This window comes from Dunckerocampus dactyliophorus, chromosome 9 (genome assembly GCF_027744805.1).
Source record: "Dunckerocampus dactyliophorus isolate RoL2022-P2 chromosome 9, RoL_Ddac_1.1, whole genome shotgun sequence".
Lineage (NCBI taxonomy): Eukaryota > Metazoa > Chordata > Actinopteri > Syngnathiformes > Syngnathidae > Dunckerocampus > Dunckerocampus dactyliophorus.
The window spans coordinates 11,269,939-11,289,479 of record NC_072827.1 but is presented as its reverse complement, the minus strand read 5'-3'; the positions used below and the strand labels follow the sequence as shown (position 1 = coordinate 11,289,479).

General features: G+C 39.7%; 1 protein-coding gene across 3 annotated transcripts in view; it reads left to right on the top strand.

Annotated features, from left to right (window-relative positions):
• abca12 (ATP-binding cassette, sub-family A (ABC1), member 12) overlaps positions 1 to 19,541 on the top strand; it is an 86,629-nt gene that overhangs the window by 33,769 nt on the left and 33,319 nt on the right. For all 3 annotated transcript variants that reach the window (XM_054786485.1, XM_054786487.1, XM_054786486.1), the window contains 18 exons: positions 2,618 to 2,724; positions 2,812 to 3,011; positions 3,581 to 3,657; positions 3,740 to 3,870; positions 5,201 to 5,365; positions 7,748 to 7,912; positions 7,977 to 8,172; positions 8,280 to 8,419; positions 9,206 to 9,325; positions 9,423 to 9,513; positions 9,846 to 10,025; positions 10,374 to 10,659; positions 11,369 to 11,483; positions 13,642 to 13,971; positions 14,432 to 14,501; positions 14,584 to 14,718; positions 17,822 to 17,980; positions 18,156 to 18,339. In XM_054786485.1, the coding sequence (XP_054642460.1) occupies positions 2,618 to 2,724; positions 2,812 to 3,011; positions 3,581 to 3,657; positions 3,740 to 3,870; positions 5,201 to 5,365; positions 7,748 to 7,912; positions 7,977 to 8,172; positions 8,280 to 8,419; positions 9,206 to 9,325; positions 9,423 to 9,513; positions 9,846 to 10,025; positions 10,374 to 10,659; positions 11,369 to 11,483; positions 13,642 to 13,971; positions 14,432 to 14,501; positions 14,584 to 14,718; positions 17,822 to 17,980; positions 18,156 to 18,339 (2,851 nt within the window). The remainder of the gene's footprint in view (positions 1 to 2,617; positions 2,725 to 2,811; positions 3,012 to 3,580; positions 3,658 to 3,739; positions 3,871 to 5,200; positions 5,366 to 7,747; positions 7,913 to 7,976; positions 8,173 to 8,279; positions 8,420 to 9,205; positions 9,326 to 9,422; positions 9,514 to 9,845; positions 10,026 to 10,373; positions 10,660 to 11,368; positions 11,484 to 13,641; positions 13,972 to 14,431; positions 14,502 to 14,583; positions 14,719 to 17,821; positions 17,981 to 18,155; positions 18,340 to 19,541) is intronic.

The following is a 19,541-nucleotide window of genomic DNA, read 5'->3' as shown; positions in this document are numbered from 1 at the left end:
TGAATTCCTTGCAAAGTATATGAATTTATTCACAGCTCGTTCACATTGGAAGACAAAATGCTTAACAAAATTATCTACATCTTCTACAAGTAATCCGGTTTTGCTTTGGGCTTTCGTTACGTTTTCACATTGTCGATAATTTCTGACCGGGTTGCACTGGTACTTTAGTTCCGTTTTGCAGTGATGCTATAGTGTCCTCAAAAATCGAAACATTTTAAAGTGAGAATGAAGTTTATGCATTTGTTTTGAATAAAAATAACGTTAATACATTTTTAAGATCTTTTAAAATTGTGTTTAAGATATTTCATGTGATAATAGGGGAACTGTAGACATTTTAAGGCAGGGGTTTTAAACTTTTTAAGGCTTTTTAAAACACAGCGGATACCCCGTGTTCACATCCCCTTTCAGAACTTGCCAAATAGCTGAAAGTAAATTAGGATTCAAACCGTTACCGGCTAATTGACATACTCACATACAGTCATGGAAAAACTTATTAGACCACACTTGTTTCTTCAGTTTCTTGTTCATTTTAATGCCTGATACAACTATAGGTACCTTTGTTTGAACAAATATAACTGATAACAAAAATAACTCATTAGAGTTACATGTTTTGGCAGTACAATGTTATAGCTATTTCTGCAAGAACTTAAGTGATTTTGGTTATTATCAAGAAAACCATGGAAGTTGCTAAATATCAGCTCTTAAACCGTTATGATTTGTTATCATCATTATATTTGTCCAAACAAAGGTACCTTTAGTTGTACCAGGCATTACAATGGATCAATAAACTGAAGAAACAAGGGTGGTCTCATCATTTTTTCCATGTATATGATGTACCTGGTTTTTGCGTCACGCAAAATCATAAATACAGTCAGACCTCAGTTTTCCACGAGCCCCAGTTTTTGTATGATTTGCATTTCAATTAAAATTTTCACCAATAATTTACCTTGCTTCTTCTACAATATTTCATGTAATCTATTTTTATTAGTAATTGTTGGCTGTCTGGAACAGACTACAGCAATCCCTTGATTCAGTTTTTGATAAATATTTTCACCAAGTTTTTGCCTTGGTTATCAAACACTATCTCGGTTATCGTACAATATTGTGCGTAAATCCATAAACTCAATACAAATTTATTTTTGTTAATTTTTTGAAACATCTGGAACAGATTCATTGGATTGATGATTTCCTATGGGGAAATTTGTTTCGTTTTTTGTAAGTTGGAGTTTTTGTTGAACCTTTTGGAAGGAATAATAACGGAAACTGAGGTAACACTGTATAGTGTTAAATTAAACACCTCTCTGAAAGTGTCAATTAAAAATGAGCATTTTGATACAGCTGTACTAAAGAAGTGTCTGGCCATTGAACATTAACCATCACAGATGTCAAGGGAAAATCTGCTACTGGCTTCAAAATAGATAAGAGATGACACAATTTCAATTTCTTTGAGACTAATGAGAGGTAGACTTTAATAAAACGTGCATGCAAGGAGACAGATCAAACCAGAGCAGACATATTTTAGACAAAATGTCTGACTATTCATGCTAAAATCTTAGTTAATACAGGAAACCACATATGCGAGGGACAGAGCTGATGAAGGACAGACTCACACGCCTAGACACCCAAGTCTATTTGAATGAGGTGATGAGCATGGGGAGACTTGTTTTGGAGACAAGAAGCCTCTCACCTCAAGCAGATAACCAAAGCAAGTCAGTATGGCATTAATGCATAACTTAACAGATGTATATTAGTGCATAATTATAACTAGTATTAGTCAAATCAAATGGAGTAATGAACACAAAACATTTTATAAGTGTATTAACAAACCATATTTTCCTGACAACAGATCTTGGATCAGTCACCTTCTTGTTTTATCAATGCAGCGTTAGTTGTGCGAATGCCTGTAGTTGATAATACTATGGGGATACAAAGAATACCACTTTATTCCAGTTTAGCGTGAACTTCCAAAGAGCCTAAGGCCACATGCTGCTTCTCCAGCTGAAAGCTGCTCAGCACCTTTTTAAAATCTCATTAGTAAAGTCGAATTCCAACAATTATCTTGTCCACCCTCGCTAAACAGCTCACCCCCAACTCACACACTAAAGTGCACATCTATGACCTCCTTTTTAATTGCTGTCTGGGCTTGTGAGATAATTGTTCAAGAGAGCCGCCTCACATAAGCGGCAGCACACCCACTCATATTCACTCGCTCATACACACACACACACGCACACACACACACATACACACGTACATTGAAGTGTTGTAATTGCCAAAGCCTCAAGGTGTTGAATAGCATGAAATCAAACATCACTATTGTCTAATTTGAGTGTAATTACACATTCTGGTGTTGTCAGATTTGTTTTAATTCACTACATCATTGAGACCTGCTGACCCCTTTGTTCTCATCAGCTTTGCTCAGGTATTTTCTGGAAATACATAATTTGCAGCTTTCACAAAGCTCCAGTATAATTTTATTGTCATCTTTTCACGAGAGATGCACACGTCATCATGCGTCGATTTTTATGTCAATATTGGTCACTACAAGACCCTCTTTTCTCCTCGTCCGATGTCTTTTATCTCATCTTTCTCCTGTATCTGCGTTTCCTCATTGCAGAGAACCTTTACCACTTACAAGAGACCTTCCAGACAGCTGTGCTGCTTTTTCAGACCAACATCAGAGAGCCGCTTTTCACAGAACAACTTGATCTCCTGAGATCCCAGGTCTCTTTAAGTGCATGGGAATATTTACACTTTGATTGGGTGGTAAATTATGACCAAAATATATCATACATTGGTTGGTTGTTGTAGGTGTGCAGGGTGGAGAGCACTGCGTCTCTAGGTTATGTCTTGCGAGTCCTCTCATTAGAGCCTGGTCAGCTCTGTCACACTGTCCTACCTGGCCTGATAACTCTGCTGCAAGGTCTACTGGTCAACACCACAGACCTGAACGATGCCCTCTTCCAGACCATCATTGGAGACCCAAGCACCTTTGACCAGAGGACAGACTGGTACAGCATTTGGCATATTTCTTTGGTCACTCATCTCCGATATTAGTTGTAGAATTTTGCCCAACCAAGTTTCCCTCACCCCCATAGCGACCCAAATGGAAGATATTTTGTCAACTCAAATTTCTGGATGTGTAGCGTACGGGGGAAGAGTAGCCACCGCTAGGTTACCCAGCATGCCTTGTGGGTTGTAAATGTGGGTATATAGTTTTACATGTATGACAGTGTGCAAGCGTGATTTTGATACCCACACAGTCCCGTGTGGTGGCGTTGCCTTGTGTGTTCCATTTGTGTTGACATTGTTTGCAATGGGAGTTAGACAGGCATTTGAATTTTTTGTGCACAGGCAAAGACCCGTCACCCACCAGTTGAGAATCTCTTTTTTAAGCAAATAGCTTTAACGATGAAAACTCATTCAAAAGAGACTGTTATGGGTAGTTTAACTGCATTCCCCCCTTTTTTTGAAGCGGATATGACGACAGATAGATATTTTCGGCAGTTTTTCCATAAAGAGTGTGTTATTGAATATTTAGTTTGCGTGTGTGTCTGTGTGGTTGTGGGTGCAATAATAGGTCGGCTGTCATAAGTCAAAGTTTGGGCTTTAACACCAGCAGCCTGGACTCTCTCGGTATTAACATCACATCTCCAGGTGAGATCATTTGTACTTATACAAGATGTCTGCTGTATGACAGTATCATATCAAAATGTAATTTTTTGCTTTATTCCCGCAGGAGCGACAACAGTTGGTGATTTGCTACGTGATCAACGTGCCTTTGTCCAGGATGTCCACCGTCACATGGATTTCGATCCAGCTGCTCTCGACATGCTCATGGAGACCACCATGCCGACCAACAATTTACAGGTCAGCAGTAGCAATGTCTTTGTAGTACAGGTATTCCTTGGGTTACGATCCAGTTTCTTTCCTAGAAGGTAATGTAAGTCGAGTAACTAAATTATACCTAAATAACAACTCCTTACTCTTTGTGGTTATCCTATCTTCTTAAAAAATTGTCACTGCGGGCTCGTGTAGATGTATAACCTACTCTTCTCCCAGATGTCCTTGTAACCCCGCTAGCATTCATTAGCATTTCATAATTTTTATTCTCAACGATGGTTGCAACAGTCGGGACCAAAAGAGCAACCAATATGGGTGGGCGTATCTCCTCTGTCTGAGCTTTTTATGATGTTCATTTTCACTTCCATGGCGATGCCTTTCCTTTTTTGTTTGGCACACTGCCACTTGGGAGACATAACAAAGTTCAAAAAGTTAACTAGTAAGCGATGTTATTCTTCCTTGCATGCCGGCACCTGCTGTAACTAGTTTTTGAACAAATCTCTTGCTTACAGACCAAAAATTAAGTTTTTCGTTAATTTATGGAATCACATTCATAACCACTAAACACATTCATAACCACAAAACATCCTATCTGTTTTATATCAAATGCAGAGTAGTGAAAAATTAATTTCATTAGTGTGCCTGTAGGCCAGGGCTATCCAATAAAATTGGTAGTCATACATAATGTCAGAGAATCATAACACGAAGAAGACGAACTGTTAATGCTAGTCAAAGAGTTTGGTTGTTTTTAAGGACCAACAGCAAAAAACGCTGGTCAAAGATCCTCTATATGACAGGTGTACTCCGCTGTTTTACTCAATGCAAAAAAATAAAAGATTGGCTTTTCTGTTTTTAAAGACCTATTGCAAAACAAAAACTCTTGTCAAAGACCCTCTATATGAGTGCTATGTTGTCTGTAAAGACCTCGGTCCACCATGCAGGCATGCTGCAGGCTGTCAAATCCTTGTTTGCCATTCAAACAGCTGTTTATTCCAGGATTCTGGCTAGCAACACACAGGCCAGGCAAACATGTGATGTGACCAGAAGAGAGCAATTCTATTGACCACTCGCTGTTCATGCGACTAATTAGATGGGAACAATGCTCACATACCATAAAAGAATAATGCATGTAGTGTATGTAGCCATTTGTGGTGGGTAGTGTTTGTTGTTGCCATGGCATGATGTTCCTTCACAGTTGGCTCTCAAAGTCAAGTCTATATAAGCATCAAACATGGAGATGATTCCATTCTTATCCATTTTTTTTCACCCTGTGATATGAATACAATCTGTGGAGTACTATATGTACCTTTACACAGTATGTCTCATAGTGGCGATTTCTTCCATGCCTTGAAAACAGATTCTTTCCTGGCTGGTGAAACTGCGACACTGCAACTCCCCGGGGCGTCTGAGCATCTCAGAGCCAGACATGTTCAAGACCTTCTGCTCCATGTCCGTCCAAGAGTGGTACACCTTCTCTCTCCTCCTGACCCGCCACCTAAACCTACAGATGTTCATCTACAGAGTAAGGCTAAAATACAGACTGAGCCGTATGTCAGAGGGAAAACGGTGTGCTTCACTGTTGTCGTTTTGTTATTGATTTTGTGAAAAAGACCAGTAAATTGGAACGTGTTATTTCTGTGTTGTTTTGCGGCTGCATGGGCAAAATGCATCCTGTTGTGCAACTGCTTGTAAAATTCTTTGATTCTTTTTTTTTTTATTAGAACCCTCAATAAGGTAGTTTTCATATTAGAATTCAGAATGATCTACCATCTAAATAATTTGTTTTGATTACTCAATACAGCGGTTTTTGTGATTTATCCATTTCATAGGGTTTGTCTAAAACCGAATTGCATGAACACTGAAACAAATGTTCCCATAGGAAACAATGTAAATCCAATTAATGAAATATCAAACCGGGTGCTTGCAATCTACTGGTGCAATCACATGCATGTGCAAAACACACTGGTGTGACCCCACAGCAGTATTCTACAATTTGCAACTTTCTTTGCCTTAACGGTGGGTTATTTTGCAGTTGTCATCAATAAAAAAAAAACCACAGAGACTGGCTGGAAGACTATTCTAACATCAAAGTTACGTAGTGCGCTTGAATTATCTGGAATCTGTCTACAGTGTCCTAACTCGAAAAGAATTTTGACAAAAACTGAAAACCAGGGCGTATGAAAGCCGAGGTTGCACTGTATATACTTGTATATACTTGCATAAGAGATCGGGCAAACAAGGCTTGTTGTGTATCTGGGTACGGCTATTTTCAGCCTGATTAGCATAAAACCTTTAATATAGATTTGCAGGAATCGTGATTCCCTTTGCTCTGGCACTAACACTCTCAGTAGACCAGCATCTGCTGTACATTTTTACATCCATCTGAAATAACACGTAAATGGTGGTGGGTCACATTGGATTTAGCTAATTAGCGATAATCCGTCGAACAAATAAACATCTGGCTCAGATTAAAACGTTTGTGTTTGTGGTTTACTGTGCTTCAGAGAACCTCATTCGTTTACTACATCTTTTTATTTTCTTGTCTTGTCTTGCCTTGATTGTGTTCAAGCCAGTCCCAAACTTTGGGACCAGGATTAGGTGTTGACGCTCTCAGAACAGGCACACAGTCCTCTCCCTCCATACCAGCCAACAGAAAATAAAATGATGTATTTTAATTAAGTTAAATAAATAAGTGTGCCTGCATAACATTCATTTTAATGCATCAGCTGGTTCATGACCGTTCCCTGACTTCGCAGCCACTGCCTGTGACCTGACAGTGGCATCACTTTTGTGATTAGTTTGTCACACTGAACTGAACTTCACAATGCTATCAGTACCATACTGGTTTCTTTTCTAACCCAAACCTTAAACCTTTAATGTCTTTGACGGTACTTGTTTTCTTTTTCTAGTTTTGCTTGACAATCTTGTTCCTTAGATCTAAAACTGAGAGAATCTATGAATTCGTAACATACCAAAAGCAAGAAAGTGACAAGCTTTGCAAAAGCAAAATGCAAAACTAGGACTGGAATGAAACATCTAAGGCAGCTGGATTGGCTGCGGCACCCGCCATCGCCCCTTTATGACAAGCGGCGACCCAACTTTTCATCGCAAATGTCTTATATTTCAAGAAAAGACAGGTGCAGCACAAAACAAGTTTCATGAACATTTCAGGAAAAATACATTGTATCCACAACCTCCAAATTATTTTAGCAAAAAGTGGTTTTCTGTTCTGCTGCCGCTTACGTTGGTCTCTACTCGCTAGCTCAGCCGACAGATAATGAATGGGTTCTTAACAAAGACTGCAGTTCAGTTCCATTTCACCGTTAAAACTAACATCCAGAAATAAAGCAAATATAACTTACATAAGACACAAAGTAATTTCTCTGTGATGTTCAACACAAACAAAATGTGCTAGCTCGATGCAAATTTACATTAACAACCCCATATGGCATTAGTGATTTTACATGACGATTTCGAACACCTCCAACTACGGCAATGAAATCAACAACTGAGACGCACATTCCACTCGGTGACCAAACGTCCTGTTTTCCTCTTTTCACGTATGTGCTGGTCATCGTGTTTTTTGTTTGTTTGTTTGTTTATGAAGTGAGTAAAATGTCCTGTTTTTTTATTGGGCTATTAAATTGAGCAGCGTTAGGGCACTCTTCTGCGTGTGACGTAATCCCTGAGAGGCTGCTGTGTGGGCACGGACTTAATGGTAATGGTAATGGATTCATTCATTTTGAACATGCATATGAGTTACTTTGGAATACATCACATAGTACAATTCGCAGTTCTACATGTCCAAAAAGATTTTTAGATATAGCACTACATTACAAGGAGTTTTTAGGCACAGTTAGGCAAGTTAAACTGTGGTCTGTAATGTGGGCTACTTGTGTTTCAGATGGTGTTGTCAGATGAGGTTCAGACCCTGTTGACACTGATGCTTCAAATGGCCAAAAACATCATCCACCTGATGGAGAGTTTCCTCCCTGCCATTGATCAGCTGCAAAGCTACATGCTCTCCATTGATAGCCTCAACCTGGTGGCCGAGAATGAGTTTAACCAAGTGCGCAACTTTTAAACGCATGTTGCACACATGACGGTATTCACGTTGCCTCGTTTTTACACAGGTTGCTAGAGGCGTGAAGCACAGTCTCTCCGTCAGAGCTACTTTTGTCACAATCTCTCGGACAATGTGCAGTAAAGGTGTCATGGCTCTTTTTGGACTCGCCCAACTTCCCATCCATGTGGAGCCCAACCCATCCTTCCTTGACAGCCAAAAGCGTGAGGAGATGATTGACAGGTTCAAGATTCCACGAAATGCAAGTATGTTGAGGGAGATGGCGATTTCACTGCCAATGCATCGATACATTCTTGAAGTTTGAGGAAACAATTCCTCATACCACACATTCACACACTCTTTTCAATTGTAGCTCCCTTCTGCATGAACATGTACCTCGACATGGTTAGCACCAGAGGGGGAGCCATTGCGTGGGCCTTCCTTAAACCGATGCTGATGGGGAAAATCCTCTTCACACCCAACACACCCATTACCAGAGCCATTATGGAGAAGGTATCCAATACATTCTCACAGTCTTTGGAAATAATCACTTGACTGAGGTCTAGTGTAGCTGCTCAAGTGCTTAAAAAAATGTAGTATCCAGTAACTCTTAATTTACGAAGGTAACAGGGTTCCTACTTTGACATACGGATTGTGGTGCTAGCCTCAGTAATTCCTTTAGTATGTGATAAATACAATTTACTATTATGCATGGAAAAGATGCTTTATTTGAATGTTACCAGGATGATGGTGAAGAGAGAGCTGAGCCGGAAGGTAAAGCTCTCAATTTACCGGGTGATCTTTCTTTCCACTCTCACCTTTGGTCATGAGCTTTGGGTCATGACCGAAAGAACGAGATTGCCGATACAAAAAAATGAGTTTCCGCTGTAGGGTGACTGGACTCACCCTAAAAGATAGTCAGTCATCCGGTAGGAGCTCAGAATATAGACGCTGCTCCTTCACATGGAGAGGAGCGAGATGAGATGGCTCAGGCATCTAGTCCGGATGCCTCTTGGATGCCTCCCTGGTTAGGTGTTCCAGGCATGTCCAGCTGGGAGGAGGCCACAGGTAAAATTTAGGACCAGCTGGAGGAAATATGTGTCACAGCTGGCATGGGAACACCTCGATGTCCTTCCACTGAGAGTGGAAGAGTTGGCCGGAGACTGGGAAGTCTGGACCTCCTGGACCCTACTGAGACTGCTGCCCCCACGACCCGGACCCGGATAAGCGAAAGAAATGGATGGATGGATGGTTACCAAGATGTTTATGAAAATATATGACTGTCCTGTTCTTGTCCAGGCCAATGGTACCCTGCAAGAATTTGCAAATCTGAAGAGGCACTCAGACGAATGGATTCAATCCTCCGACTACCTCATTGATTCTGCCAAAATACTGAGCCACACTTTGCCAATGCTAAAGGTATGACGTCGCAACGCCGCTCGCTAGAAGTTGTACGAAAATCATCAGACCAACTTGGACGATTCTCAAACTGATTCTCAATCGTGTGCTTTTCCAGTCTTCCTTGTCGAATCCCTTCGTGCAAAATTTCATAGAAATGCAGACAGACATCGACGTCAACAAAATGAGGAACACGCTCAACAGCTTCTGTGAGTGAGCATTTTCAATCTGCGACACATTCCAACCTCCCTTGTTGCCTTAATCATCGAGGTTCGCAAAATATTATATTAAGTTTTTCAGGATTAAACAAAAACCACAAGCTTTCATTTCAGCAATAACTTATTTCCCCCCAAGGTGTGGCTTAGATTACGTATTTAATTAGATCATCTTGAAGAGTCAGTGCATACCGTATGTTTTTTAATCTTTGCCTCTTGAAAATGACCTTCTTTGCCCTGAATCCAAATAGTATCTTAATACTTTCATGAATGTCTTATTGATAAAAGAATAATTGAATGACTGTCACTTTTTTGTTGTTTCACAGCAAACATGACACTGATGCTAGAGAAGAACAAACACATCATGGACCAAATCACCATCTTGTCCACCCTGCTGGTCAACATGTCATCTTGTATCAAATTTGATCGCTACCAAGGCTACGATTCTGATGAGCAGCTTGACGCTGATGCACAAGAGCTCGCCAAGGACCGCAATCTCTATGGAAGTGAGTCAGCGTTTTATGTAATTAATGTTAGGAATGGAATATTTTCCAACTCTGTTCTGGATGGGTACTGCAACATGTATGTGCTCATCTACATTTGGAACAAAAAACGAAAACCTATAAAAATAAAATTTATAGAGAATAATTATAGTTTTGTAAGAAAACAATGCAGAATAACGCGTAGGGTGCTCTGGCCAGTCCATTCTGCAGAATAATACAGTACAGGGCAATATTATGCACGTTCCTTGTGCATAATATTGTACTATAACCGCTGCAGTGTACAAAAACGGGGGAAATTTTAGCAAAAATTTTAGTTGAAACCCGAGTGACATATTTGCATTTGTCTTTAAGGTGTCATCTTTAAGCTGCCCAAAGATGAGGATTCCTTACCACCCAAAGTCAGCTACACCATCCGCATGCATATGGACAACGTGATGCGGACGGACCGCATCCGCGACCCTTACTTTGTGAAGGACACTTACATCTCTGCACAGAACACCATGCGCTACAACCGGGGCTTTGTATACCTGCAGGAGAACATTGACCGAGCCATTATTGAATACCAGACTGGGCAGAGAGTCACAGACACAGCTGTGCAGCTACAGCCCTTCCCATATCCATGTTATCTTCGTGATGAGTGAGTACACCAACACGCAGATGCACATACAGTAGTTCCCAAATTTCCTAAGTTTCTGTAGGGTTAATGACCATACAGTATGTCCCAATCCATAAAGTGCACATACAGACCAGTATCAGTATTCTCAAGTGGGAATGCACATATAGGAACGCAAAGGGATGCACACTGTCTCAGGGATGAAATCCTGGCATCGATGCGGAATAATGCAAACTCTCTCATTATTCATCTGCCACTCGGGACTGTCAGTAAGTAGTCAGTCACAGGCAAGTCTCACATGATAATTGGGTCTGAAAAGGCGGCATGAATATTCACTAGGACGCTGTGTACGCCTTTCCCAACCCCATGCACCACTCAAACAGCCCGTCTGTAATGTAAAGTCGAACCAATTTGACAGTCTGAGGTTTGCATGAACATTTGGCAATTAAACATGTGACATTGTTTCTCATGCTTGAGCATAACACTTATTTATCTTCACTCTCAAGGGCTTTTTAAGACAATGCTGATACCTCATATCAGATGCACCACCAGGTCGCTGTACTTGGCAGCCAGAGATATACGCTCCGTTGTGTCTTTGTGCTGATCTGACTTATTATTATGTGTCACAAAAGCTGTTGAAATATATTTTACAATTATTAAAAAAATGAATATTTTTCAGCACTTCCTTGAGGTCTCTTGTTTTGACAGGTTGATTCATGTCTTGATTCCTTAGGTACCTGGAGGCCATCTCCTTTGTTTTTCCAATCATGCTGATGTTAGCCTGGGTTCTGTTTGTTGCTGACTTTGTGAAGAAATTAGTCCACGAGAAAGAACTGAGGCTGCATGAGGTAAAGATTTATTATACTTGTATTAGATGTGTTTTCAGGAAGCTTTACCATGTTCATTTCGATTGGTGCAGACGCAATACAAGAATATTATGCCTTTAAAAAGATAATGCACCACCACAATAAGACATTTCTTATTGTGGAAATACTGTAGTTTGCAGTGGTTTAGATCATGCTGCAGTTTACCCTTTCCGATTTAGCTGAATAAGTAACCAAAATGTTATTGTACACCAGTGGAACACCAGTGGAACACTGGTTTTCGTACGTCCCAGTTTTCACAGGATTCGGTTTTGGACCAAGGTTATTGCCAAAAATACGTCTCCGCGTTCGTACACTGTCTTGGGTATCGTACAGCCAAAGAGTGCCCAGACAAAGCATCCACGCATTGGTGACTCAATCTCACTGAAGAATCGCTAGTGGTTCTTTTAGAGTTAGGACACTATAGACAGATTCCGGTCAGGGAATTCTTTAATCATCTTTATTATGTGTGTGTGTGTGTGTGGGTGTGCGTTTATTTCTTCATAGAACACACACAGAAGGGTTAATAATTCTGAGTGCTCTGTGTGCTTTTTTCAAAATTACGGCTGCATAATATGCAAAAAAAGAAGGTTGCAGGTAACAGAACTTTGATAAAGAAGGTAAGAAGATATTCCTTTAATTCGTCATTTATAATCATTTCACATTGTTTTCTGCATGTAAAACTATTATACTATCAATTATTTTTTACACGTAATGTCTCATTTATCGCGGTTAATTGGTTCCAGACCTCTATATACTGTATCTATAGATCAAATATTTTCGTAGTTAGAACATAGAAAACCTGTTAACGACCTTCTAAATACGTATTTTAACTAGGGATGCTCCGATCAGAGTTTTATGCTGCCGGTTCCGAAACCAATCATCCAGGACTGAAATCGGCTGATACCTATACTGATCACATGGATTAATTATACATTTTCCAATTTATTTGTAATGAGTGCTATTGTCCAGGGGTGCCATATAAAGGCCCCCAAAAGATGTAATTTTTAGTAATATTAGTAATTGATTAATAAGGGGGTGACAATGTGATTTTTTTCATGGGACCCAGAATTCTTGGCTGCATCCCTGCTACTGGCTATATGAAAAAAGGAACCATAAAATCACCTTAATTTAGACAAAAACATATTTTACTTACTAGACAACTCCTGAAACTCCCAGAGAAGGAGACTTTGGCGAACGTCCACCGCTGAGAATGGCTGCTCTCGTCCGATTAATTCAATTATTTTTCGTGTTATTCGCTTAGCTGTCTGTGTGTCACACACATACGGGTGAGTGGTTCCGTTAGCTGTCGTTTGACGTGAGCTGCCGTGACACTCCAAAACTCACCATACTCCGTCCAGTGTTGTTCTTTAAATGCTGTATTAAAGCTTTTTACTGCCGCAAGATTTTTTTTTTTTTGTGGCATGTGTTGGCAGTTAACTTCCACACGGCAGACATGATTATGTCTGTTTTGAGGGAAAGTGGGAGGACGACATTGCCCAAGATGTTAATTAAGGCAAGACACTACACTGCACGAAAGGATCGCTGTGGGCTGCAAAGTGCTAGCCACAGGTGATCGGATTTTGTGATCACCGTTTAAAGGCATTTAATTGGCATATGCCGATCACGTGACTTTTTACGGAAATCTGCCGTTACTGATCAATGGCAGATCTATCGGAGCATCCCTAGTTTTACCATTATCAGAGCCCTCTAGAGGCCCTCTAGAGCCCTCTAGACATGAAATAGCACCCCTATACAGTATACTGTATATGTATATACTGTATATAATAAATATACATTTTATGTTCATATTTCTAGGTGTCTGGAACAGATTAATTTGATTTACATTATTTCCTATGGAACAAATTGCTTCGGTTTTTGTACATTTTGGTTTTCGTCTGATCTTTTGGAGTGGAATAATGACAAAAACCGAGGTTCCACTGTACTTTGTATTATTGTGCATTATTATATTTGTAAAATATCATTTTTGCATAGTACTTGTGTTGTCTCATAAGGGTGGTGAGTGTATATTTGAATGTAACCAGTGTTTTTAGTTTTCTGTATTGTAACGTCATCAAATGTGTTCTTGATCAGGAAGGCCACTTGTCTGTTTTGTCTTTCTGATCTTCTTGAAACCCCACAGTACATGAAGATGATGGGGGTCAATCCACTCAGCCACTTCTTCGCCTGGTTCTTGGAGTGCGCTGCTCATCTGATAGTGACCATCATCATCCTCACGCTGGCTCTCAAGTGTGGCGGCATCCTCTCCCATAGCGACGGCTTCCTCCTCTTCTTGTATCTCTTGGACTATGGGCTGAGCATCCTGGCCTTCAGTTTCCTGCTCAGCTCCTTCTTTGACAAGACCTACGTCGCTGCTCTGAGCGGCAGCCTCCTTTACATCCTCTGCTTCTTCCCATATATTGTGGTCATAGCCATGGAGACCAGTCTCACCCTTTTCCAGAAGAGCGCTCTGGTGAGGAACTGAGGTCGGATTTGACATTTAAACTAATGGGGTTTTAGAAGAAAACATTCCACATATCCAAAGTCTAGTTTACTCGCATCAACAAACTTCCACGTCTGTGATAGTATGTCCGTATGGACACGTGACACAATGATTGGACCAACTCCACTATTGGGGAACTGTACCAGGCGTTGTTGACTCATGGCCAACTATTCATGAAACTTGTGTAAGAAGTAAGACTATTGAGCATTTATGTCAAGGTATTTGTGTCAGCTGGGAGGTGTTACCTGACCCTGCAATGTGTGATCTGCACTATATGTAGCCACTGCTAGAGATACAATGAAAATCACATCAGCTTCTCTCTCAATGTATTATATAAAGGGAGGTGACAAAAGCAATTTCTGAGTTATTTCCACAGTCACTGGATATTTGTTGGATCTGCTTGGCTAACGAAAGACTCATTTCCCTACAGAGCATGCTGTCTCCATCCTGCTTCAGTTACGCTAGTCAGTATATCTCTCGCTATGAGTCCCAAGGAGAAGGTAGGAACGTCTTACCGTCATCAAAAGAGGATGTATGATAAATGTTAAACACAGGAGTAAATAAAGTGTTTGTTTTTTTCAGGAATTCATTGGAGCAACTCCTATTCCTCACCCATAGCTGGAGACACAGCCTCCTTTGGTTGGCTGTGCTGGCTGATGCTCATCGACTCCATCATCTACTTTGTACTCGGGGCCTACATCCGCATGGTCTTTCCAGGTACATTGAACACAAATCTTTCCAGGTACATTGAACACAACACCAAATACCTTTCACACATTCTTACACCCAAGGTAACCAACCTCCCACCGCCCTCACTCTTGCGTGTGTGTGTTTGCTTTCTTTGTTACCCAAGCTTTTTTTTAGACACTGAACTTATGTAACGAAATCATTTTACGTCAAATGATGCTAACAATGTAATTGAAAAAAAGTCATGAGCAAAATATGTGTTTTAAAATTTGATTTATTGAAATACAATGTTTTAAAATTCAGTTTATTAAAATACAATGTATAAAAATGTACACTGGTAAAATACGGTGTGTTAAAATTCAATTTCTAAAAATTCAGTGCACATAAATTAGAGTTTTGAAACACTGACTCTATTTGCACTGAGGTTTGGTAAACTGAATTTCAAAACATCATATTTTAGCAAACTGAATCTTAAAACAGTTTTTCAATACTCAAGTACAAAACACACACTTTGCTGACAATTTTTTTTTCAATAACCTTTTTAATCTTAATTTTATGTAAAAAAAAAAAAAAATTCAGTTCACAAAATTAAAAGGCAAAAAATTCAGGTACAGTAATCCCTTGTTTCAGTAGTGGCCTCTGGTCATTCAAGGAAGGGAAGCTAATTTTTTGTTGGCCTACATCATAAATGTCTTTATTTATTTATATGTAAATTCTACCCTCTGTTCCTTTTCAAGAAAATGATCTGTCACCCTGTTGTACCAACTAGGCGTCTTTTCCAGGGACTCAATGGCCAGCAGAGCTAGACTGCTTAAACGGCCCCTTGAGCCCCTTGATCTGCCCTGTTGTTTAATTCTAATTTTCTCTTTTTCTTTCTGGAAGACTATCAAATGGCTTTGCCAACATCCGGTTGACAATATTCATATTATCTGCCATGATGTGCAGATTGTTAGCAGCTGCGCGAGGCTACTGTGTGACCGGTTGGGAGTGTGAGTGATCGTGACGGGGGGAGAAGCTGCACAGCTGCCGCTGCTCGTTGGGGAAAGAAACCGCACTGACTAGAAAAGAGTCGCCAAACTCAACGCCAGTCGTTTTTAACAAAGATAACGTCGCTGGGGATCGGTAAAGTTTCCAGATCAGTTCAGAACAATGGAATGAAAAACTTGAAAAAATCAAATGAAAAAAAAAATGAATGAAAAAATGTTCCGGTGGAGGTTTATACTTCAAGATCGCCGATTCTCTCATTTCACTGTCAATCAAAAAGGGGTTCCGCCTCAGACAGATCATCCAATCATCATGCAGAAGCCGAGCGTCTGGGCCAGCCCACTGCCCCCCCATAGACACCCAGAGACGCTGAGCGCTTGATGGGCAGAACAAAGCCCAGCATTTATCCACTGACCGTCCATTTTCGCTCAGTGAAACAACCCACTCTATGCTTTCCCATTGAACTCAGTAGACGCTCAGTGTCCGACTGTGTAAAAGCGCCATGGTGGGGATGAATGAGATGGAAGTCGTGTCAGTTACCTGTGATAAGTAGCTGATTCTGAACAAAAGATGAAAGCATTCTAGTGCATATTTAGCCAATGATATGTACACACAGCAGTACACATTTCACCACTTGTTTTTGACATTTTAGGGGAACCTGAGCTTCCTTGCAGCCTTAGAGCAATTGCCACTGCCTTGTTTATCACGACTGACCCAACCGTGATAAGTGAATTCCCGTAAAGTAGGATTCCTTATTTATAGCTGGAATATTTTTGGAGTAAGCAAACCTGTTTACAACCTTCTAAATATGGTTTTTAACATTATTAGAGCTCTCTAGACATAAAATAACACCCCCCTAGTCACATCTACACTCATTTTACCCAATATAGTAGACATAATAAGAGAAAATAAGACAGATGTAAATGATATAATATATACTCACACATTAGCATTGGAATGTTTTTTCTATTTTACTTCCGGTTTCTGGACGTTACTTCCTGTGGTGGCTATTGCCTCATAAATGTAATATTACTAACACCTAGTGACCAGTGTGGAATACGACATATCATCACGTCTTTGAATGCATCTTTTTATATTTGTCTTTTAGTTCATTTAGCCATTTTTATGCTTGAAAATGATTAATTTGTTTAAATATGCATTTTTTTAAACCAATAATAGACTATTCAACCTCAAAACAGTGATGATTTATTAATTAATGTATTTGAAAAAATATGATAGGTGAAGCCGTAAAATTCTAAGTGCTAAGTGGCTCTGGATTAATGGACATCATTTCAGTGTCTCAAAAAAGATTTGGTAATTAATAAAAAAATTAACCTTCATACAATATATACAGCAAAGTGTAAATTGCATTTCCTTTGGATTATAATCGGTATAATTCATTACAAAAAAAATAATACAGCTTGTACAATGTCCCAGAAGAGTGACCGTGTGAAGAAATATTAGATTTAACTCTGCAAAAAAATGTGTGAATCTTTTTCTATGAAACATGACATTGTTCTCAAATAAGAATTTTTGATGGAAATAATGGTTCAATGGACAAGAAAATTATTAATTACCATCAAGTAAAGTTATAGTGTTTTACAAACGTATTAAATGTAAGGCTGAGGTCATAGCTGCTCTAAATTACCACAAACTTTTTTTTTTTAGGTTTTTGTAGAAGCTCTTTTACCAAACTGACATTTTTAATGCTAAAATATAATCTTTATTGTTATCCAGGAATTTTCAAATGTACTGTTTGAAAAAGTAAATAAAATATAATAATAAAACATATTATATTTATTGATGTAGATGTCAAAGTACAGTTATTACTTGCATTTCTGCACAGAAAAAAATCGTTTTAGTGATTAAATATTATTCTTGATTAATTTCTAACTTCTCAAAGAAACCCAGCGAGCCTGCTCAAGTGATTAAACGCTGTACTTTTTCAAGTATACATGAAATTGCATCTTCTTCTACCATGAATTTAAAACGTTCTTCAGTTTGGCCTCATGCTCGAAAGGGTGTCATCTACTGATGTGATTGCGATGCTAATTACAGTTTTATTGAGGATAAGATGAAGCAGATACTCGGTTTTATGAGTTGTTTCATGAATGATTTAAATGTCATCATCTTCTTCTTGCTCTGTCAGGCAACTATGGCATCCCAGCCCCGTGGTACTTCCCCTTCACAGCCTCCTTTTGGGCTGACCTGTGCTGCTGTGTGAAGAAGCCACAGAATGGGAGCAGAGGACTTCTGTTCACCAACATCATGACTAAAAACCTGCCGGTCTTTGACGACAAGGGGAAAGGTAGAGGGAAAAAAAAGCAATTATCCTGATATTGAAGCGAATGCAGTCTTGCATCTGTCGCTTCACGGTCACACATTTTCAAATTCAAGCACCTGACTGTATTTCTTCCACTCTCTCCATTTATGTCCTGAACCATGTTACTTTGATTTACCGGCTGCATTTGTCTTCCTCTCAGGCCAGAGCACGCTTTCCTCTCAGGCAGGCGAGGATTTCTCTCATCTGCCAGTGGGCGTTGCCCTCCATGGTCTGACTAAGATCTATGGGGACCGAGTAGCCATTCAAAACCTTAACGTTTCCTTCCACGAGGGTCATGTCACGTCACTGCTCGGGCACAATGGCGCCGGGAAGACCACCACCATGTATGTAGATTGGAACATTTCTCCTTGTTTTTATTGAATGGATTTGTGCTCCCTGCGTGTTAAAACTTTAATATTGCAAAGAGTAGGATGATGGGTTGTCTGGAGTGCTTACATTTACATTACAGCATGACTTCTCAGCGTCACAAACAACAAAAGAGTCAAACTACAATTGAATGTAAAGAAATGACACCAAAGGGCACTTCCATGAAGACTGTATATTGTAGTGTTTCCAGCGACCAAGTATAAAAGGTATTCACCAGCCCCAAAATAAAGTAGATTATATTCAAACCTTCAGAAAAATAATAATAATGCTCAGCCTTGCGTCCAGGATGAATAGCTTCCCCCTGACCTGAACAGCATAAGCAGGAGAAAATAGATTGAATGCATGGATAACACGTTTTCATTCTACAGTGGATACTAATACATTTGATGATTTTTTTGAAAAAATTGTTAATTTTTTTCTCTGAAAATATGCCTTCTTGTTCACCCTAAGGCAGTGATAATTTATAAATATGTGACAATACAGGTAAAATTTACAGCATACATGTACCACTGTTAAAAAAGCCCACAACGTTATGCTTCACTGACGTTTTTACGAGATTTCGCACTTTGTTCAGCTGTCCGTGAATGCACCGTAGCTGCTGTGAGCTGCAAAGGTCAAACTTATATATAACTTCTATATAACTTCTAACGTAATAATTACAAATTTGCGGATTTTTGTGCAAAAAAAAAATATATTTTATTTTTTCAGAAAATAAGGCGTTTTTTTCTGCAGAAAACATGTCTCCTTCACCCTACGTAATAGTAATTTGTACATATGTGACAATGAAGGTACAATGTACAGCACACATACACCACAGTCCACATTTACATGTTCACACCTTTATGCTTCACTGATAATGTTTTTTCGTCAGGCGTCCTTTTGAATTTTTACATGTTTATGTGTTTATGTTTTGGCCGCACAGTGGCACTGAATCTCTAAATTGTCCATAGGTATGAATGTGAGTGTGAATGGTTGTTTGTCTGTGTGTGCCCTGTTATTGGCTGGTGATTAGTGTAGGGTGTACCCCGCCGCTCGCCTAGAGTCAGCCGGGATTGGCTCCAGCATAACCCTCAACCATCGTGAAGGACAAGCAGCATAGAAAATGGATGGATGGATGAATGATAATGGTTTTTTTTGTCAAGCGTTGAGATTTACATTT